Source organism: Phodopus roborovskii, unplaced genomic scaffold, assembly GCF_943737965.1.
Source record: "Phodopus roborovskii unplaced genomic scaffold, PHOROB, whole genome shotgun sequence".
NCBI lineage: Eukaryota > Metazoa > Chordata > Mammalia > Rodentia > Cricetidae > Phodopus > Phodopus roborovskii.
Window position 1 is genome coordinate 9333604 of NW_026126424.1, and position 24395 is coordinate 9357998.

Here is a 24395-nt window from a genome sequence, read left to right on the forward strand (position 1 = left end):
AGTGATCCATGAGAAGAGCTAAGCAATGCAAGGATGAACTGTGGGCTGTTTTTGTCTTTAAAAGTTGATATGTAGACTCAAAGACATAAGAAAACTATTTCATGAAAAACAACTAATAAATATAATCACAAAGTAAAATAATACCCAAAACCATATTAGGAGGAAAATGAAGCAATAATAAAGCCAAACAGCAAATTACCAGTGTCCCCTAATGTTACTAAGGAGGGGGAGGGTGTGTTGCTTATGTAGACATCACTTTGTATGGTCACCATACTTCAGATGCATGTGAAACCCTGCCACTGTCTCCTTTTCTGTAACTCTGGGGCTCAGTCTGCATCCAACCCCCTAGCTTTTTGGCACAACAGGGTTAATACGCATATATTTTGCTAGAACCACAGGGTCTCTCTGCCATAAATGTGAGCTTCTAAGTTAGCATCTAGCCTTAAAAAAAAAAAAAAAAAAAAAAAAAAACCTACCTTAACACTAATCTTAAATTTCTTAATTTAATTTTTTGAGACAGGGTTTTTCTGTGTAGCCACAGGCAGTGGATGACTATAAGGAGACTGTCTTCTGCATGCAGCAGGGCAATTGAACATATGAACTCACAGCAGTGGTGACAGACTGTACAAGACATCATCTCAGCATAGAGAGGGGAGGTAGATATGAAGTCCCAACCCTAGTTAAAAACCTATTGGTAACTGATAGCTAATGGGAGAGGGAAAGACAGTTTCAAGGGTGTGACCCCTGGTAGGTGTATGATGCTCCAGCAGAAGGACACACACACACACACACAAACACACACACACGCATGCATGCACGCAGGTACACACGTGAGCACACACACACAGATACACATGCTCCTGAGCACAAAGGAGCTACATTAGGTGAGTAGGGATGAGGGGGTGGATCTGAAAGAAGTTGTTTTTCCTAGAACTTATAGAAATTCTTATTATTACTTTTAACTATGTCAATTATAAGATCATAATTTTCCTGCTAAATTGCCAGTGCATCTTATAACACCTAGTTACCCATTATCTAATTGCTTGAATTGTTACCTTATCACACACTCAATTTATATTTAAAACAATACGTGTTTTGAAAACTCCTTCAAATTGACAAGAGTCTTGTATATGCCCGCAGGCACTCTTACCACTGAACTACATCCCTGGCCCCATTAACATATTAATATCTCTTAATATTTGCTAAGTGAATGTGGCTAAGGCAGACTTAAACTATTTATTTTGCTACTTAAGAAGTAGGAATTTTTTAATTCTTCTTTCTTTGTTTTCTTTTTCTTTTTCGAGACAGGGTTTCTCTGTGTAACTTTGGAGTCTGTCCTGGAACTAACTCTTGTAGACCAGGCTGGCCTCTCGAGGCACCTGCCTCTGCCTCCTGAGGGCTGGGATTAAAAGTCACCACCACCCTGCTTATATTCTTATTTCTAACAAATATGACTCAGCATACATTAAAGGTAAATATTTTTATTTATTTGTTTATTTAGAGGTGAATTACCATGCTGTAACATGGGCTGGGCTTGTGAGTGGTGGTTTGAATGAAAATGGCCCATAGGGAGAGTCCCTATTGGGAGGTGTGTGTCACTGTGGATGGGCTTTGAGGTCTCAGAAGCTCAAGCCAGGCCTAGTAGCTCACTGTCTCTTCCGCCTGCCTGCAAATCCAGATGCAGAGCTCAGCTACCTCTCCAGTGCCATGTCGGCCTGTGTGTTCACCCCTATACTTCCCACCATGATGATAGTGGACTAACCCAGCCCCAATTAAATATCTTCTTTTATAAGAGTTGCCTTGGTCATGGTATCTCTTCACAGCAACAGAAACCCTAAGACAGGGTGTGTGCCATTAAACCTGGCTGCTCCGTTTAATGACTTCCGGTTGATTCCCACAGGGTTTCCCTTTTAATTGACACCTCACTTTCTGTGTTGTTTGTCTTCTCCTTTTCCATGCCTCAGTTTATTTCATCTCTTCTTTTCTAATTACTTTCATTAGAAGTTCCTTTGGGCATATGTATGCATTAAAAAAAAAAAAAAGAACTTCAAATACAACTTAATGAATTAGCTCTATGAGAGCTTTTTAAAATCCCCCAGGAAGTAATCACTATGTATTCCCTCCACCCCACATGCCACCGCCAGACTTTTAGTGCTGGGGATTGAGTCAGAATTTCCCACAGTCTGGCTGGGCAGGAATGCTACCTCTAGGCTATGCCCCGTTGTTCTCACTATCAGTTTTTAAAACTGTGAGGTAGGATCTCCCCGAGTTGCTCAGACTGCATCTTGGACAAGCAGCTCTTCTCTCTTAGCATCCCAGAGAACTAGTGGTGTAAGTGTGCACCATCAACCACCATGCCTGGCTAGTGGCGTATCACATTATAATTCTATTTAAAAACAATGTCTTCTCTGTCTGTAGTTGCATTCCCAGTCCCCTTCTTGTTTGTTGCTTCTCTCCAATCCCTGTTTATCTTTCATTTGGTTTATTTTTTCTAATTTCAACCTCCTGCTTCCTTCCTTCCTATTTGTTTTGGAGGCAGCATGAAGAGAAGGAGGCGAGCAGATGCTTCTTAGACATCTCCTCGGTTGAACACTATGTTGAAATAATTTCATTATTTCTTGGTTAATAATTCATAAATTCCTTTGTTTTTCATAAATTCCGTAGTATTTCCTGCCAAAGGTAGGTATCTTTCTTTCCTTTCCAGTGTTTTCTTATTCTGCAGTCACATCTCAAAGCAGACCTTCACTTCTGTAGTTTCACGTTAGAATTCTAAGCTCTTAGTTTCCATTATATTTTTTAGAGCTAGTATACAAAACAGGTTTCATTAAAACTTTTCTCTATCATTAAAATTTGACCACCCCACCCTCCCCATTTCGCTTTGTGCTGGTTTCCCCAATAATGCCCTTTATTTTTTTCATAAACATATTGTGTATATGTGGTTAAATCTAGATTCTGCATAGGAACCATGAATACTGTGTCTTTCTTTCCCAGTTATGCTCACTGGCTCTTCCTCCCCTTTGGTTTAGATCTCTGTCTAACTTCCTCATTATCATCCTTATACTCATTTATACAGATATATGAGTACATATATATATGTGTGTGTGTGAGTGTGTATACATGTATACACACACAACACACACACACACATATAGAGAGAGAGGGACATATGGGTACAAGGAAGACAATGTACATATATATATTTTGCATATGACAGTAAACGTGGAATTTGTCTTGTGCTTGGCTTATTTCACTTAATGTAATTATCTCCAGTTCCATCCATTTTGCCTGCAAATGGCACAATTACATTTTTCTTTACTATTTAATACAATTCCACTATGTGCATATAGCGCATTTTCTTTATTCCTTCATCTTTGTTAATGGACATTTAGAATGGCCCCAATCTTGGTTATTATGAATACTGCAGAAATAAACATGGATGTTCAAGCATCTCCTGGCCTGCTTAGTTTCACTCAGTGAAACAGCTGGATCACAAGGCAGCTCTACTTTTTCTGTGTGTTTGTTTGAGACAAGGACTACTATGTAGTTCATGTTGACTTTGAACTTCCAATGTGCTCCAGGATGGCCTTGAACTTATTTGGCCATACCCTGCATACTAATGTGTCAGTAATCCTCCAGCAGCCGCTTTTAGAGCACTAACAGATATGATTTCTTAATTTTATTACCTTCCAATTATTACTGCTCCACTACTGCTTTATTTCCTGGTACAAATTATATCAGAACAAAATTTTCATTTCTCTCCCTGGGAGCAGGACAGGGATCAGTACTTTGAAGTAATATCTGATGATGTGGACTATGAACAATGGAGGGCTTCATTTTACTTGCACTATGAAAATCTTAGCAAATATTTGAAAAACAAGAAAAAAAAGTTATGGTGTCAGTGATAAAACTTTATACAAAAAAAAAAAAAAAGTAGAAGTCACGTTTAAAATTTTCACCTCAGAATACTTATTTATCAGTTGAAATGAGGCTACAGCACAGGAGGGTGGGTCACAATCTGCAAATACCTTTTAAAGGCCCGCATGTAAGTAGTGTATTAAATGAAGCCCAAACAATTAACAAAAGAAAATAAGACAATAAGGAATACCAAGCAAATAATTGATGATCCAAAGGTTTCTCTGTGTAGCCCTAACTGTCCTGGAACTTATGTAGATGAGGCTGACCTCGAACTCACAGAGATCCACCTCCCGAGTTCTGGGATTAAAGGCGTGGGCCGCCACCACCACCAGGCTTGATGATCCAGGATTTTAATGAAGGGTACTCGGAAATGTCTGTAGACACAGAGGTTGTACACTCTACTGATACTAGAGAACTAGAGTCAAGGTGGGGTTTTCTGTTGTTGTTATCGTCCTTTGTTTTTAGCATCACAGTGATGGAGGTGCTTGGTGAACGCAAATGAACCGAGAATAAGAATGAACAGCTACCTATGTCACTTAATGGCAGGGTTGCATCCCATGAGGTACAGCACAGGTGGTTTGAACAAGTGTGAACATCACAGAGAAACTTAAACAGTGTGAGATGATTCTACTTCATAATACAATGCATGTGACACCATATGCTGTCCAGTGTGGTGGTATGCAGGGTATGGCCATATGAGACTTGAAAACCTACTACAGCATGGATGAGACTGCACAGCAATGGATATCTTTCCTCTATTACTTTAAACAATGTGCGATACGATAGTGTGGTTTTTATCTTTATTATATTTTCTTACTAATAACATGGTGATACAACCCATCTAAAATAGGGGCATTGGGAAGTTTCTGTGTTTCCTTTGCATGGCAATTCCCTCAAAGAGTGCTCTAAACAGAGGGGCCCCTGGGGGAAACTGGAGGGAGGACAGAGAAGCAGCAAATGAAGAAACTACATCAGGTTCGCTTTGAAATCACAGAGATTTGTTTGTCTCTGCCTCCCGAGTGTTGGAATTAAAGGATGGTGCCAGCACACCCAGCTACTCTTTTTAATTTTTTTAAGCCATTTTATCCTGTTTTTGTTTTGTTTTTTCGTCTCTCTCCCAAGTCTAAATATATTTTAAAACACACTGTAAATCTTTAGAGGTTTTTCTTAATCTGAATCTGTCTTTATTGTAAATCTTTTTTTTCCCCATGAGTCTTTTAACTGTTGAACAACAACATTGTTAAAATGAAAGTCACAATTGTTTTAGCTGTGATCTATCCAAGATGGTGGGGGTACCTTTACGGCCAGCACTGAGAGCTGTGCTCACCGCCTTGGTCTATCTACGCTGCCATCCAGCAGCATGTTGTCAGCTTGGAGATGTTGCCACTGCCACTGGCAGCTCTTGTACACATCATTCAGTTGTAAGCAGGGTTTGCCACTTATGCCAAGTCAGGAAACCTCCCTTAAAGGAGCCACACAAGTCTCTGCTTGTCTCTAGGGAAACGGCCCAACTGAGAAAAATGCCTTCTTAAGCTTTTTGTCAAGTTTTAAGTGAAGTTCTTATTACCCACATTGCAGGCATCATTTTGTTATGAGCAGTTTTCCTGCCAGCCTGGTCCCACAGCAGCGTCAGCCCCAAATAATGTACAGAGACACTGTATTAGATATAAAACTGTTGGCCAGTTACTATCATTTCTTATTGCCTAGTTCTGTCTTAAATATTAACCCATTTCTATTCATCTAAGTGTTTCCACATGGTCTTACCTTACCAGAGAGAGGGTCCAGACCTCTTCTCTCTAGTCTCTACATCTTGAATCCTCTTTCCTACCTCTCCCAGAAGTCTCCTTGTCTCCTAGTACCACTTATCTTGCTTTCCTATTGGCCAACAGGGCTTTATTCATTAACCAATAAGAGAAGCATATTTACAGAATGACATCTCCCATCAGAACAGAGGAGCAGTAATGAAGAAACTATACTATCATCTCAAAATATTAAACACCCACAACCCAAAATATACTCTGAAATTGGTAGGCAGAATAGACATCAAAATTTCTCAAAAATATGATAGGGAAGAAAGGGCATATTTAGCTTTATCAACAGGGCAAACAACCGGTTAACAGGAATAAACACTGAATGGGAAAACATTTTTTCTGGACAGTTCTGGAAACATTCTGTATCAGGCAAAGCACACAAAAATATTTGTTGATAGGAAATACTTTGGGGAATAAAGTTGATGATACAACAGGCTCTGAACAGGGCCAATGTTTATAATTTCATCTAAATGTCAGTAATGACAACAAATGAAGAGAGAGGGAGGAAGATTCCAGAAAAACACATGGGGTGGCCTGTTTTTCTGTGGGGATTCTCTGCTAAAATTGCATACTGGAATGTGGTCTGTGACATGCAAGGAGAATTATCCACAACCATGATCTTTTCCACCCTGCACCTGTGGATACATAAGTATGCGCAGAATTGGACCTCCCAGCTTTGTAGCGCAGATAAAACAGCCAGCAGGGTACATGGGTAAATTTCCATCTCACAGTTAACTTGGGTGCTTGTCTTTTTCCCAAACTCACACAGACACCACGTATTTCATTTTAAACAAGGTTGTCTCTTTTCAAAGATATTTGCTGGCTTTTGGTTGTGCTACTTAGTAGGATAAAGTACATGCCAAAACAAGCCTGGTTATTCCTATTCTTTCTTTTAGTTTGTGTGCAGCCCTAGCTGTCCTGGCACGTACTATATGGACCTCGGACTTACAGACATCCACCTGGTGTATACCACTGTGCTCAGCTTGATTCTTCCCGTTTACTTCAAAATTTTTGTCTCACTTTTCTGAAACACAGACAAGATCAAGAAGTGACAAGACCTGCTGGAGAGTGGCACAAAGGGCGTAGGAATCCCTTCCCGGGGCCTGTGCTCCCTCACTAGCTAAGCTTAGAGAGCAGGAAGTGCCAGGCCTCTCCCACCCTCAGCCCACCCGATTCCCACCTCTTATTTCAAAAAGACATCTTTGAGATAAAGCTGGAACTGTCTGCAGGTTTTCCTTCCTTCTTATGACAACTTACTAGTAAATGACGCATCGCCACAACAACTCAATTTCACATTCTCAAAGGCCGCTTAAAAAGGAAAATGGGAATTAGTTTGCCACAGGACCCGGCAATCCCCCTCTTAGGCATATACCCAAAGGATTCACATCCATGCAACAAAGACATCTGTTCAACTATGTTCATAGCAGCACTATTTGTAATAGCAAGAACCTGGAAGCAACCTAGATGCCCTTCAATTGAAGAATGGTTAATGAAGATGTGGCACATCTACACAATGGAATACTACTCTGCAGAAAAAAATAATGGTATCTTGAAATTCGCAGGCAAGTGGATGGCACTTGAAGAAACCATCCTGAATGAGATAACCCAGTCACAAAAAGAGGAACACAGTATGTACTCACTCATATATGGATTTTAGACCTAGATCAAATGATCACCAGCCTATAATTCACACCACCAGAGGAACTAGGATACAAGGTGTATTCTAAGAGATTCATATAAAGTCCCTCACAGAACTAGGCAGGGACAAGTCCCCCAGAGCTCAGGTGAAGTGGGGGGGCAGAGAAAGGAGAGAGAAGTAGGAGAAAATGAGGGGGAGGAAAGGAAAACATGTGCGACCAGGAAGATTGAGCCTGGTTAAGGATAAAAGATAGGAAAGAGAGAGAGAGAGAGAGAGAGAGACAGACAGACACAGAGTGACAGAGAGAACATTAAAGAAGGAGCCAATATTGGTTTGAAGATAAAATTGAACACAAAGAAAGGACTAGAGAACTACAAGACTGCTCCCAACTAACAATCTCAGCTTCCATGGAAAGGCTATCATAAATGCCCTTCCCGGAGAGTGAGATCAACAACTAACTTCTCCATGGAGCCCTCAACTAATGCCTGTTGAAAACAGGATCAAACACCCATACATAAACACTGAGTCGAACTAGAACCCAGATGCAGATGGAGAGGACAAGACCATGCCGCAGAAACACATAGAGACAGCTTACCTGAACAAGGAGGAGCTAACGGGCCCCCAGACTGATAGCTGGGAATCCAGCATGGGACTGACTCAGGCCCCCCTGAATATGGGTCTCAGCCAGAAGGACTGAGCAGTCTAAGGGACCTCAGACAGTGGAGCCAGGATGTATCCCTGGTGCACAAAAGGACTTTGCGAACATACCCCCCATGGAGGGATAACTGCCTTAACCTAGAGACAGGAGAGAAGCCCTAGTCCCTACTTCACATGATCTGTCAGATCTACATGACCCCAACTGGATGGCACTCCCCTACATATGGAACTGGGGTGGGGGGATGGGAGGGAAGTGTGGTTAGAGTGCATGTGAGAGGGCAGAGAGGGTAAAAGGGAGGAAAGGAGGGAGGGAGGGATGGGGGGAGGGAGGGAGGGAGGGAGAGAGAGGGAACTGGGATCGACATGTAAAATAATAAATTAAATTAAAAAAATGCTTTGACTCCAAAATTTAAGTTGAAGGACAAGTTACTGGGGAAAAGGATTTCTATTTTTGTTTCCACGGAAAATGAAAAGATGTGGATTCCTTCCAGACTAATGTGGTTTGATCACGCCAGACCGCCTGAAACATAGTACAAGGTGATCCTACATTCAAAACAGCTGGACAAAACAGCCTTACAGACTACAGCCAGGATATCTGAATCTTCTTCTAATCCCCCATGACAGCACCCCTTACCAGCAGGAAGTAGTTTGGAAAGAACGACGCCAAAATTCCCAAATATTGTGTATAAATGTTTGTCTTCATTTAATTGGACTTTGTTATATAAAATTAAATAAAGTAATAAAAAAAAGAAAAAAAAAATAAAGTGCTAAGAGGAAAAAAAAAACAGTTTCTTACATGGAAGGTACTCTTTTTAAAGTATAACATAATGTAGTTTCTTCTTTGGTCCCCTAGGAAGTAAAATTTTATAACATAATATCTGTTGCTTATTTTAGAGGTCGGTTGGTGATGTTTACAGATGTGTTTACATGTTCATTGGCCTATGAACTTTTTTTCTGAGTCCGGAAGAGTGCTGTTGAAGACACAGAATGGAGTGACCTACGAGCTTCCTGGGCTTTATAATAGGATCTGACCCTGAGCCTCGTAGGTGCAGGACACATAATGGTGTGCTGGGGACAGGGCATGACAAGACCAACGAATAAGGGCAGAATGAACAAGAAACCAATGTATCTTTAGAACCCAAGCATGTGAACCTGCAAAGCAACCAGTTCTCTTCCTATGAACTATGTTAGAAGGAAAATCAAATAAGAGAAATCACATTAGTGGTCCTGGAATCAGACCAAGAGAAAGAGACTCACGGAAAGTTTAATGGCCTCCCAGTAAAGGAATCACAGTGTGTCCAACTTGGATAGGCACTTTCAACATTTGTAACATACTGACACATGCACTCCTGTGCGCTCTCGTGTGTGTGTGTGTGTGTGTGTGTGTGTGTGTGTGTGTGTACACGCATGCACACACACACACACACACACACACACACCTGCTGCCATGCTAAAGAATAATACTTCTTTTTCTTGCAATCTGAAAGCTGTTCAGATTCTTAAAGGTAAATTTATACACAAGTGTTGTTCCATTAGGGTTTTAGTTTTACATTGTAATCTTCAGAATCCAGTTTCTTTCCTTTATTTCTACAATCTTGGGAGCATGCTATTAGTTCAGACTGCTTTCTCTGTGGTGTCCATGGACAACTAGGATACAAAATAACATACTTTCCGATAAACACAGAGTTGCTAAACACAGGGTTTCACTATGTAGTCCTGGCTTGCCTCAAATTCAGAAATGTACCTGCCTCTTCCTCTTGAGTGCTGAGACTAAAGAGATACGCTACCTGTGCCAGCAGTGTTTGCCCTGCTCTTAATGAAGCCTATAACATCAAGAAGTGAACACGCCAGTAACAGGGAACGTCATTCCATTGTCTTGGGAAAGAACTTTTGTACCATTCTGTTGTAGAGGTGGCCCTTTAAACTTTAACATTTGTATACAAATGTAAGACCCTAGGGCAAGGATTTCTGCTTTGCTCCCTAATGTATGTCAAGTGCCTACACTATAGGAGTGCTCAATAAATACTGATTGAATGAATAAACAAATCGATACAACCTATAATCTCAACAGTGAATTTTGGAAGTCAAATATCAGGAAATCAGACTAAATACGCATTGTCAGTTGATGCCTCCCAGTGAATGAACTTTCAACATGCTTTTATTTGTGTGTGTGTGCACATCTGTGTGGGTGTACAAGTGTGTCAGTGTGGATGTGGAGGTCAGAAGACAATGTTCTGCAGTTGGTTTTTTCCCTCTGCCATGTGAGTCCTGGGAATAGATATTGGGCTTGGTGGCAAGCACCTTACCCACCCCCCCCCCCAGCCATTCTGTCAGTCCACTCTATTGACTTCAGCACATCATTCTTAAACAAAAACCTCAGATAATGGATTCTAAGGCAGGAGATGGTGGTGCACACCTTTAATCCCAGTACTCAATTGGCAGGGGCAGGTGGGTCTCTGTGAGTTCAAGGGCAGCCTAATCTACAGAGTAAGTAAGCTACACAGAGAAACCCTGTCTCAAACAAATAAGCCAAACCAAACCAACCAAACAAACAGAAACTGGATTCCAATGACTGAAAAAAAAAATGCTGTATAGCTAATAAAATGTCTGACATGTATGGTGGAATTTATCAACACAAAAATTTTAACTTATAATTCTCAATTTTCTCTTTCCTCCATCATTTTATTCTTTAATTTACAATTCACGCTTGAAAGTCGTAGGGAATTCTTTTTTCTTAAACAGACATGGAGTGTTAAGCCAGCAGGACGATCTTACCTATGACTTTGTTCTTCTTCCCATTTTTTATAGGTGTGCAAAGCAAACTTCCAATGCGATGTGTGCTCGTACGCCCTGTGTTTTCATTCTAACAAAGAAAAACAAGATTGCTGGATCAACAGAAATCATTTGCCCCACAAACACCATATTAACTGTACAGCACAGGCGAAATAACACATATACTCATCTTGGATTAGCTATGGGAAACAAATTATAATGAGGTTTGCATAAGGACAATATAGTCAGCCTTTATGAGAATAATAATAGCAAATGTCCTTTATCTGGTTTAAACTTTCCAAAGAGTTATAGTAAGTCAAATATTATTTGGCGCCTGCTATTTGGTGAGGGAGAGGCCCCAATTTAACAAGGAAGCAGAATCCAAAAGCCTGGAAACAACACACTACAATATTGACCTTCTTAATAATACCACCGCAACTGAAGCCTACACTTCTGAAGTTTGAAAAAAAAATTCTAAGTACGCAGGCAACAGAAACAAGGCAGCTGCGTCACAGACTAATATTTTTGAAAGATTAAAGACAAAACTGGAATTCAAAGCGTGGAGTGTCTGAAGAACACATCTTTGTGATTTCACTGTCGAGGCAAATGCATAGCTAAGGAGCAGCTCATTAAGAAGATTGCCAGCCATGTGCATCCAAACCATAGGGACCTTAATGTTCACAGATAAATTCAGAAAAATCCATCTGAGGAAAGCCGCCGACACCACGGTGGTAAATTACCTCAATGTGTACATGCCGGTTTGTTGCTATACAGAGAACAGAAAAAAACACCAAGCACACCTTCCCCAGCGAGTTTGAGCTATTTTACCATCCCTCCCTTGAGCAGGAAAAACAGAGATCACCCTTAAACAGCCAGTTTCCAGCCCAGTCCTTCAGACAAGGAACAGCTGTAGGTATAGGTCTGACGGGAAAACAGCTTGTGTGCATCAGGTCTAAAATTAGGTTACTTACTGTCCAGGGAAATCGTTTGTCCTTAGCGACATCAGGGATATTAAGTGGCTCCATTGTGTTCTTGACATACTGAGCATACATGTAATTGATTTTGTTTGCATCATGCTCCCTGCAGAAACAATAGATGGTAAGTTCCTTCTATGCAGTGGGGAAATGTGCACACACAGGACTAAACAAAAGGGGCGGGGGAGGAGCCAGCAGCCGTGAAGTACAGGCGAAATCCACGTCTTAATTTGAAAATGTGTTAGATAATTACAGCTCATTACTCCAATCTAGATAGTCTGATTCAACAAACACCCACACAGTGCAGGCTGTCTAGAAGAGCAGTTCTCAACCTGTGGCGATCCTATGTCAGATATCATGCACATCAGATATTTCCATTATAATTCACAACGATATCAAAATTACAGCTATGAAGTAGCAATGAAATAATAGTGTGGTTAGGGATCACACAACATGAAGAATGGAATTAGAAAAGTTGAGAACCACTGGCCTAGAACAAGTTCTAAGAATGTTCTTAGTCATCCAATCACAGGTCAAACATCTGGAGCTTAAAAATGTTTAATGCAAGCATATGAAAAACTCCCAAATCCAAAATGTTGTCAACACTGATAGGAGGCCCCTAGTATAGAATTCCACACCTGACTTCTTGTGACTAGCTACAGTTGATAGGTAGGCACATTGAAAATATTGTATAAATTACTTCCAGGCTATGTGCATGGAAAAATTAACTTCTCATTTAAACTTACATACCATATCTCATTATGTGCATACAAATATTCCAGTATCTAAAAATTTCCTGAATCAGAAAGATGTTTGCCCAAGCATTTCAGATCAGAGATTCTCAATGTGCAAGAGTGTAAATAATGATCGTGTCCACTTTTTGTGTCATTTAATGTAAAATTTGTATTGATTCTCTCACTCCATGTCTTATTTTATCTGACCACAGAATGCCTAAGGTGTGGTACTTGTGCTTCCTTAACCATTATTTTGAGAATACCTATCTCAATAAGACACTCTTTTACAAAAATTAAAATAAAGGGAAATATCAAGAAGACCTAAAAGAATTGTAAGGGTTCTCTCTAGTTGTCTCTCCCTCCTGGTGTGTCTGTCTATCTGTCTGATATGCCTATTTTAATTGTAGTTAACTAACTGAAAAGTAGGAGGTGGTATTTGAAAATGAATATATACCTTAAGCATAAGATACCTCCCTAAGCTATTGGTTAGTGAAGCCCCTCCTAGCGAAGTAGATGTAATGGTTCCAGAAGGTACCATGCAAGCTTCAAGGTAAGGAAGCAGCCAGCAATACTACTCAAGTATGATATCTATGAACCACAACAAAGAGCAGTGCGGCAGGATAACCCCAAGGGTTCAGTAGCAGCATGAACATCTCAATGGTACTCAACAGCTCTCTAATTGGACATAAGACTCAACAAGAGGGAACACATGCCTGGTACTGGAAACCAAGCCAACAACACAGGACTAGTGACATCGTGAATCCTGGAGAACCTACAGCCACTGCCTTACAAAACCAGCATAATTTTTAACTACATTCTAAATATCTGTCCTTATACCCATAGATAAATGTTGTTCTCACCCCTCATAAAACTATTTGCAATAGACAGAGACCACTACAGAAAACCACAATCAATCCAATTGCAGAGTTGTGAAGCCCAGATTCCACTGATCCACCTATAACACAGCTTCTGTACCTAAGGCTTGGGGATCACTGTGGAAGAGGACGAAAGATTCTAAGAGGCCGTGGATCAGGGAATTTGCTGGAAATTGTGTCTCCTAGGAAGGTTACACCCATAAAGTCTCACTAACATGACTGCCTCAACATGAGCTGAACAAGGTTGACACACCAATAGACATGCTGAAGTGGACGGGAGACATCTCACAATGCCTTAATCCTACAAAAAAAAAAAAAAAAAAAAAAAAAAATCTATAGGCAACTAAGGACTGTTGAGAGGGGAAGAACCGTCTTCCCCAGGGAAGAGCACACAAATTAGTTATCCAATACCAAATGGTCAGCCTGAAAAACATTTAAGTACAAGTAACATTTTACAGACTAAGGATGTTGTTGTACTTCTGTATTTAGTAACACACACATATACACACACACACACACACACACACACACAGGAAAAATAGAAGCCATGACTTTAAAAGAGATGAGGGGGGTGACGTGAGAAGGTTTGGAGGGAAGGAAGGGAAGCAGAACATGATGTAATTATATTAAAATCTCAAAAAAATAAAATAAATAATAAATAATTAAAATTTTTTTAAATCTTAAAAAAAAAAAAAAAAAAAGAGTTATTAGCCAGGGAGTCCCCAGAGGTCTCCAACACAAGCCATCACAGCTACATAGTAAAACCTCTCTGCTGAAGACACTGTATACTTTGACTGCAAGACATAGAGGAATCAGCCTGAGACGAAGCAGGGCTCGTCCTCCCAGATGGCTAGCTTTGTCAGGCTTCTGGGGAATAGAAGACGTCTGGGTCTACCGAGTGCTGGACTCCGTGTGCTGCAACACTGACCTTCATGCAACAGATACCCACTGTGCAAACAGACAGACGATTATTATGGGATAACTACTTAATTTCTGGTTGAATCTGAGGCCTGCTCCACAGGAGGGGTTTTCTTGTAATCCCAGTCAAAGGCCCACAGTGGGGAAGGCCATGGGCCCTAGGAAGAAACTACTCCTGTAGCTTTCTTTTTTCTTCCTTTCATTTTAATTTATTTTTATTTTATGTGCACTGGTGTTTTGCCTGCCTGTGTATCTGTGTGAGAGCATCAGATTCCCTGGAACTGTAGTTACAGACAGTTGTGAACTGGCACATGGATGCTGGGAACTGAACCTGAGTCCTTTGGAAGAGCAGTCAGTGCCCTTAACCTCTGAGCCATCTCTCTGAGTTCCTACTGTTGTTTTCTTAAATGTTCAAGTTGTCAAATGGCTCCCTGAATATTTATGTTTCTGCCCACAGACCCTAGCTGTTCTCAGTCTCCATCAGAGAAAGTTGTTTTTTATGCAGTGGGCAGCTGAGGTGTTTGAATGAGAATGGCCCAAATAGGCTCCTGTATTTGAATGCGTGGTCCCGAGTGGTCGAACTGTTTGGGAAGGATTAGGACAATGGTTCTTAACCTGTGAGTTGTGAGCCTTTTGGGGGTCAAATGGCCCTTTCACGGTGTCACATACCAGATAATTTACATTAGGATTTATAACTGTAACAAAATTATGGTTATGAAGTAGCAGCAAAAATAATTTTAATTTGAGGGTCACATCAATACACAACATGAAGAAGTGTATTAAAGGGTCACCGCATCAGGAAGGTTGAGAACCTCTGGATTAGGAGGTGTGGCTTCGTTGGCAGAAACATTGTCACTGGGGGTGGGCTTTGAAGTTCCAAAAGACTTGTGCCTTTCAATTGGTTATGGTGTGTTCTCGAAGCATAATAATAATAAAGCCTAATTATGACAGCAGCAATGCAATCAATGCACAATTGGTTTAAGTGCCAAGAGTAAGAGGATGAGTTCTCAGTCCCCAAGGGACATCGGTATCACTGACCGCTCCCCACCAAGGCTCACTCAGTGTCCTGGAAGAGGTGGAAAAAGGTTAAAAGCTGGAAGGTGGGGAGGTTCAGGGAAATGCTGCTTGGACATCGCATAGCTATTATAATCAACTTCTCACAGCAGCTGCTCAAGAACTGCACAAAATCCAGTCAGCCAAGAGCCAGGCCTAGAAGGGAGAGGTGCTCTCCAGGCCCACTCCCTACTGAGAGCCATTGGCAGTTATTGGGAGAGAACCATTCTTCTTGAGTGGTGTTCCCGCAAGCAGGTTTCCCTGTGTGCCCATACACACATGGGCAACACAAACTGGACTTAGTTACTAAAAACAGCATGAAATTGGGAAGAGGACATTTTGGGATGTTATGGAAGAATCAGAGGAAGAAAATGGGGATATGATCATATTTAACTGTATATATGTGTAAAATTCTAAAGAATAAAGAACAATTGTAATCTAAAAAAAGAAATACATGTCTTAGGGAAGGAACTTTTCCTGGATCTAAGTTTTCAAAGTTCCAATAAGGTGCCCGTCTACTGTCCTATTTACCCAAGTTATATCTTGGGACAGTGATGTCATATGACATTCCACAACGACTCAGATATTTCGGTATTCTCTTTCTGTCTTCTGTAGTCTAACTTAATTGTAATAAGGTCAATTAGAGCTCCATGCTCTCAAAAATATTATGTATAAATGAAAAAGAATGAAGGAAATTACAAATGTAGCAAAGGAAAAGATGAACGAGATGAACTTCCAGCTTGACCTTGAAAGCATGCAGACTGCCTTGCATAACAGACCTCCTGGGTCTAATTTCACATATTATCCGTATGACATTCAAGCAAAGGTCAAAACTGTAGGTTTGAGGCCAATAAGCAATACTTAAAACTATGAGTATTTTTTTTAACAAACAATAGCCCAGGGAAATGAGAAGAAGCCATAGCAGAGAAAGGAATAATAAAGAGATTGCTATGGGGGGAGAACAGCGGACAAGATGCCTTCATATAAGACTCCCGCAGACTAATAATAAAAATAGCAATATAATCCATACTATTCTTACCATTATCATCACAATTACGTTGACAACAGGAGTCAGGAGCAATCCAAACTGCCCAAGACACCCTGCTAGACCTATAACTCAGAAATAGGAGCTGGTGTAGAAGCATGAGCTCTCCAACAGTTACATAACATTGTGGCTATTTCCTACTTCATAAAGATGTTGATAAATTGCTTCCCATGCTCAATAAATACAGCTTGAACACCTGTTCCCTGAGAGGCGTTCTTCATACTATGTAAAAGAAAAACAAACTCACACGGGTCAGTCATCATAGTGAGGAACTCAGACTCTAGCAGGAAGCTGCAATGGAGCGATAGTTTTAGTTGCATATCCTGTTTGGGCAGCATCCAGTATAGATAATGCCAGCTGCCCCCAAATAACTCCTCTGAACACAGAGCTACCCAGAATAAAGAATGCATTATGCTGCAACCTAGAGAGTTAGTGTTATAATAGGAGTAAGTCCCAATCAACAGCATGACATGCTTATGTGGGACAACTTCTAGAATACTGATGAATGTATTTTGCCCCTTTGTCCCCTATTTAAGACACGATGTGATGGACAGGGTTCCATGCTGCTAAATGGACAGAACACACCTATGGGGTGTAAGGTTGAAGGCATCTGAGATCTTGGGGCATGTGGACAATGCCCCAAGTACAATGTCTGCTTTGACCTGCCTACCTCTGAGCATATCCAGGAGACAGTAATAAGACTGCATTCTTCTTAAATTTATACTTTTTCATTTTTTTGAGAATTTCCTACATGGGTACAGTAGTCACACCATTTCTAACCCCCTTCATCCTGTTCAACTCCTGTGCCTCCCCTACTCCCAAACCCATGGCTACTTCTTTCATTATTGTTGCTACATATATACATATGTGTATATAAATACAACCTGCTAAGTCCATTTAGTGTTTCTCCTATGTGTATGTGTTTAGGGCTGACGACGTAGGATTGCATAACCTATCAGGAACTCATCCCTAGAGAAGAGGGTTTCCGCCTGTCTTACCAACCATTAATTTCCTGTAGTTCTTCACCTAAGATTTTTTTCCCCGCCCATGCTGGCCTATCAATGGGTGTTATCATTCTACAGGTCTTATTTAGGTGACCATACTGTTATGATCATGGGTAATAGCTTTCCCATCATATATAGAGGACACCATTTTGCATTCTTGTTTAAACTTTTTGTTTTTATTTTAGATGTTCATGATTCACAACTAAAAGTAACCCTCCTAACAGTGCAAACACAACATGTAGAGAAGATGGACAGATAGCATCCAAATGGATCAGCTTAGGAAAGAGATGGCATTACAGAAATGCTTACAAAGCTAGTCAAGCATTAAGAAGGGAAAAGAAATAAAGAAAGAAAAGTGGGGTGGAAAAATAGGTAGAAAAATAAAAGAGTGACAATATAAAACACATTGATGACATGAATAAGTTCTCCAAACATTTGAGAGATATGAAATAGTTGCAGATTAACTCGGGCGGCTGAACTCTAGTGTGGAAACAGCCATATTAGTGGCAACTGCAGCTAAGTATTTAGTTAGCGCCATGTCTCCCGCCATTTTGCTGGTATAGCCTACTGTGAGTCTGTGAATGAGTGCATGGAAGGTGTTTGTAAAACGTATAAAGAACATCTAAAGAGAATGAATCCCAACAGCCCCTCCATTCTGTATGATGTCCGTCAGTTGCTTGATTTGGTTGACAACCTGGCAGATTGACAATCTCAGCTGTCTTGTTTGACCCCTTTGTTCCTTTCTTTCTTTTTCACCTAATCAGTTTTATGACAATTCAGACAGAATGTGTTCTTTGGCGGGTAAGGTTGATTCTAGCCCTTGAATCTACTTTGTAGCAGTGAGTGCACTCACCCTTCGTGGGGGAGTGGGGGGCACGACAAGGTCAGTTATGTCCTCTGGGAAAGTCTTAGTGAAATAATAAAGTGGGTGTTTCTGGCCAAAAATGTTTGGCTAGATAGAATAGAGAGTGAGGGCTTTCAAAGTGTAATACAATGAATATGGAAGTCATCCTTTATGTAACAGCAATATCGTGGTGGCCTTTAAAAAATGCCTTAGAGATTAAGCCATGCTTAAGAGATTAAGTGCATGTGGCTGATCTTTAGAGCCCACATTCGAGGCCATGCCTCCCAGGGCTGTCCAAGACTGAGCCCACCAGGACATAAAATCAAGACTGTTCTTCCAAGACCCGTGATTCTATAGCAAAGAAACCCAGTAAATCCAGTAAGATAAGGCCACGTGGAAATACATAGATTAATAGTTATGAGTTAATAGCTCAGAGAGCTAGCCAGTAAGAAGCCTAAGCCACTGGCCACACAGTTCATAATTAATATAACCCTCAGTGTGTTTATTTGGAATTAAATGGCAGTGGGACCAGGCAGAATAGAAACTTCTGTCTATAGAGCTGCATGAGAGGAAATTCCTAAGAAAGCGGGGGAGGGGGTTTGGGGAAGGCAAGCATTTCTGAATTCCACAAGTCCACTATAGACTGATGTAAACCAAAACCACGCCCAGGACAGCAGTTACAGAGGCTACTAGAAAGGTTTTTGAAGAAATTTTACAGGTATTAGGCTCAGTCAAACCTTACTACAATTTGATCATTACAGAGGAAGGTGCTGAGTCTTCAGGGGTTAAATAATTTGTACAACAGTTAGTACGAATCAAAACCTAAAGTTAATTACACCCTACTATACTCTACATTCCTCCACTGGATGTCCAGTTATTTTAGCATTAATTTTTCTTCAATTGAACTATATGTGTTTTTCCAAATTTAATAATCAATAAGAAGTACATATATGTGTACATAATATATATACACTATATATATGTATACGCTATACACACACATACACACACACATATATATATATATATATATATATATATATATATATATATATATATATTCCAAGGTGAATTTGAAGGAATAGTTCTTGTGTTTCTCATGTCATACTGATAAGGCATATTTATTTTTAAAAAAAAAACATAAAAATCACCTATATAGAATGGCAGAACTAAAATGTCTACTAAAAAATAAAAAATTAACATGAACTCCATATCACAGCACAGAAAGGAATCCACTACACTAACCATTTGGAAATGTACCCCACTTCTGGAATCTTGAGTGATAAGCCAGTTTCCAAGAACTGACTAACTTCATCCTACTAATGCGACAATTCTAATGAAGATAAACAGGCTTCATCAGAACAGTTGTTCACAATTTGTTATCTAACATTTCAAAGCTGTCAATATATTACTTTAACATAAGAAATAAAATAATGATCTACAGCAGTCATGAATTTTTATCTTTTATTGTTTTAGACAGGTCTATAGTCCATGTTGGCTTTGAATATTCTACAGAGCTAAGGATGACTGTATGATCCTACCCCCTAACCACCTCTGTCTCTGGAGTGCTAGGATTACATGTGTGTAACCACACCTAATTTACGCGATGCTATTGACCAAACCCAGGGCTTTGCGCATGCTTGGCAAGCACTTTATCAATTGTGTTGCATCCCTAGTCTCAAGACCCACAATTTTGAATCAATAGATAAGAGCTTAAAAATGAAAATGATTTATTTAACTGTTCACATAAATAGTATGGCACTTCATCTCATGGGTGAGTTCTGAACTACTGAAGTGTTTAATACTGATAAGTAGAGAGTGTCAAATCACTGTACCAAAAGTAATCCATTCTAGGAATAAAATAATTGGCTAATAAACAGGAAGGTCAATATTAACTTGACACCTTCTCAAAATGTTAAAGTTACCAAACATTTTTTATAGTTCAGTTTTCCTAAAATTAAGCCTAACATCTAATTTTAATTTAAAAACCATTTTAAATAATTTTATCCAACGAATAAGTGGTCTTTCACTGCATCATCAGAATAAAGGCAAACTATGAAATAACAGGCTGACAAAAGGCATTGATAGTGAATGGTTTTCATTGTGTAATATTAATTTAAAAATCAGTTAGGATTTATCTCTTTTAAAAAAATCGCACTAGCATATTTTATCACTCATAAAATATTTTATAAATGACTTGAATGGAACATAATTATAAATGGTAAAATATCTCCCATTTGGCCTACAGAGAGAACTCATCAAAAAGAAATCAAGCATAAATCTTGGCTTTTGCTATTTGAAAAATGTGTATTTACCAGTAGAGGTCACTATCACACAAGACACGTGGTTTGTCCAGCCATCACTAGATATTAGATGACTTTGACTGAATTTATAATAAAAATTAAAATGCAAGTATAAAAATTTAGTTATACAGATACATACTGCAGTATAAATATTAAAAGGTAAATTTAGATGACTTGTTTTATATTTTTAACAAGCATCAAATGATTCATTTTGTTTTATGGAGGCAAAGGCAGTTATATATAATAATGAATGCATACTTACTCATATTTATATGTAGTAATAAAAGCAACAAAGTCACTACAGAATTACAAGATCAAATTACACACACACACACATATACACACAGACATACACATATATGTATATATAACCTAAGAAATAAAAACTATGATAAATGGTACCTCACCTTGGTAAATATTTATCCTTTAGAATATCCTATCCTTTAAGAGAACAATACAATTTTTAGGTATGGGTGAAAAAAAATACTAGTACAAATATTTAGTAGTTTGTCCTAAATCCACTTCAAAACTTCCAAAAAGCACTTGCCAGATGAAGACAACCACACCTGTCGACTCCATCATGCAAACACAGCACACACTTTTCACGGTAAGAGCAATTAACAGACAAATGAGCACATATTTAGAAACTACGGGAAAGAAGTAGATGAATAGATCTGATTTGACCTAGCCAGAGGGGGAACGTAGATTTCTAAGGTTAGCATTACCAGCCTCCTTCTGTTAGTAGTTAAATTCTCATGGCTGATTACAACTCAATATAGATTTACAGAAAGGGCTGCCAGGGAATCTGTGGTATTTCCATATATGCAAGCAAATATGTAATTGAAGAACAGTACTTGTGGGTCTTAACTGAATGAGTTCATAATAACAATAGAGTGAGGCCTGTGCTAATTAATGTGTTATTTCCTGTAAGAAATGATTCTCAGGTCAATGTAGTAGAAAACTCTTGCATAGTAATATAAAAAAATGTATTCTGAGAAATAAAAGTTATCTTTGCAGGGGAGACAGCTTGTCGCTTAAACACCTTAAATCACACTAGCAACAAGGCAATCATTTAGCAGCACCATATACTGTGACAAAGACAAATGGAGAAGTTATTTTACCTTGTTAAAGTATCGGATGATTTTCCTAATTCCTCACACTCCATGTGGAACACACTAGAGAAAGAGTCCTGAAAACAGAATAACAACATGGGTCGAGACATTCGACATGTAATGAAAGCTCCCCATACACAGACATACCTGCTGTTCAACACTGAGATACCAATGTGTGAACATATTTTCCATATTCTTAAACTAAGTAGATCCAAGCACAAAATTCACAATATCCTCAAATATGCTTTCTATAAAGACTCAAACCACTTCTCATTTTACTTCTAAAGAGCTTTTTGAGTACACACTTGAGCTGCTAGTAAATCCTGTACATTTTAATTATTGATATGTTCATGTGCGTTCGTGTGTGTGTTTTCATGTGCATGTGTGTCATGAGTGTGTATGTGCAACTGTGTTGATTATGTGTGTGCATGTGTGTTCATGAATGTGAGTGTGCATGTGTTTAATTGTGTGATCATGAGTGAATGTATGTGTGTGTTCATATGCATGAGTACTTGTATATGTGTTTGTGTGTGTGTGTGTGTGTGTGTAAGAGAGAGAGAGAGAGAGACAGAGAACGAATGTGTATGCCAGAGGACATCCTCTGATGTCACCCTCAGAATGTTGTCAATTTCCTTTAACTTGGCGCTCACCAGCCTAACTGACTGACTGATGAGCTCTAAGGATCCCGTCTCTGCCTCCCAAGCACTGCTATTACAAGCTTGCACTAACATGTTGGCATTGTTCTGATATCAAATTCAGGCCGTTACGCTTTCAAGGCCAGAGCTTTGCTGGTTCAACTATTTCCCCAGCACAAAGAATTCTTTCCTAAAGAGCTATACTGCTTGGAAATATTTTGCAAGAGCAATAAAATAATTATGAAGACTTATAGATATCAGGAAATAGTTTTGCATTATATCACAAAACATAATTCATATTGCTCCATGTTGCACTTACAACTGAATGAAGAGAAATTGGAAGGAAACACAAACATAAGACAAAAAAAGTTTATCTGGGAGTGGAAGAAATGAGTACATTTTGTGGGGTCTTACATTTTTAATTTCACTCATGTTGAAGTAGTTTTAAACCACAAAAACTATAATATCACCTCAACTAATTTCTTTTCTAAACCTAATAATGTGTGTCTTCCAAAGAGAGCAGAGTATGTTCTTAGCCATACTGTTGAGCTGAGACCCACACTGATATAAATCAGATTGTTACCTTGATAAATATTAGCTGTTAAAAATCCCATTGAGTATTAATAAAGTGAAATTTCAATTTCTTTTTAAAGGAATGCTTCTGTAGAAAACTTTAAAAATGTAAATGATAAAGAGAAGGCCACAGAAGAAAAATGATAAGTTGGCATATCAAATGAATGAAATCTGACCCGAACTTTAAAAAGTTAGCAACTATTTTGTAATCATTTTATATTAAATTATAACTGAATAAAAATATGAAATTGTAGCTCTCCATGAAAATACTGATTATTGCTTTGTTACAGTGAACTGTTATTTGATAAACTATTAATAAGAATTTTATACTAATCGATGTACCCATTCTATACACACAATAATGAATTATCTTAATATCTAAGCCAATTAAAATATTTAAATGACTGGATGTCTTTTATTATTCTACTTCTGCCAGAAATAACAACTCTGACTTATAACTGACATATCCAAGTGACAATACTACTCTTTATCTCCTAATAACCTTAGACTATAGGAAGAAACCTTTACCACCATAAGGAATATTCCACTGGGTCATACAGTGAAGAGGGGTAAAATCTGCATAAAGAAACTGGCAGGCCAGCACTCTGACTCTCAAGCAAACACAAGGCAGAAACTCCACGAAACATTCAAGTATAAGTAACCAGCCCTGTAAAAAGCTCCAGCTCTCACCAGGAAAAGCTGTCTAACAATATGCATCAATGGACTTAAATCTATGAATAAGAGCAGTCATTTCCTGTTGTTGGTAAATGACATAGGACTTACAAATACTTTTAGTTCTACCCACCACCCACCTAGACCTCCTGGCTTCTAAATAATTTCTGGTAGGAAAGAAACTTTTATAGTCAACCCATGTGTTTTAGGTACCAGAGCACCACAGTTCTTGACCAAGGTGTTTCCCTGATAAGGCAGAGCAGCCATTGTCAGGGGCAGCACATTGACATCCATGGTCAGTGGCAGGACATCGAAGGCTCTTGCTGCCCTCAGTTCCACTCCATTTCAAAAACATTTCGTCCTTGTTTTGTTTTTTTGCCTAAATACTCATATACAGTTGGAGTTGTGGTGGGTTCTAAGGTAAAAATTGGGCCTAAAAGTAGGAGGCGCTTTTAAGAATACATTTCCATCTTGCAAAAAACAGCCACACTCTGTACTCACAGAGCAGTCTTCGTCCACGATGAATATGGTGCACTTCTGCACCTGCATGAAGGAGATAATAGTGGCAGCTATTTTCTTCAGAATTACTTCTAATGACTGCTGCTCTTCGAATATTAAGCTAGCAAGGTCAAGCAATACCTAGATGAGAAAAGGTGACAGCTTATGATGTAGTTGTGTGTAGAATAAAGATACAATGGGTTAAAGGTTGTGTATGTGCAAGTTCCCATTCATGGCTGTGGAGCTAAATACACCTCTGCACAGATCGTTGGTATAGTCAGAATAGTAGAAAAATTATATGTACTTAAGATGATGTAATCAGTTTCTAATTTTTCAGAATATCACACAAAAATCTCACCAA

The 24395-nt window shown here is 39.2% G+C and overlaps 1 protein-coding gene across 2 annotated transcripts in view; it reads right to left on the reverse strand.

Annotated features, from left to right (window-relative positions):
* The window catches only part of Pde5a (phosphodiesterase 5A), a 136340-nt gene that overhangs the window by 57734 nt on the left and 54211 nt on the right, over positions 1 to 24395 (reverse strand). For both annotated transcript variants that reach the window (XM_051185568.1, XM_051185569.1), the window contains exons 6-9: positions 24038 to 24175; positions 21666 to 21733; positions 11766 to 11874; positions 10798 to 10885 (exon numbers count right to left, since the gene is read on the reverse strand). In XM_051185568.1, the coding sequence (XP_051041525.1) occupies positions 10798 to 10885; positions 11766 to 11874; positions 21666 to 21733; positions 24038 to 24175 (403 nt within the window). The remainder of the gene's footprint in view (positions 1 to 10797; positions 10886 to 11765; positions 11875 to 21665; positions 21734 to 24037; positions 24176 to 24395) is intronic.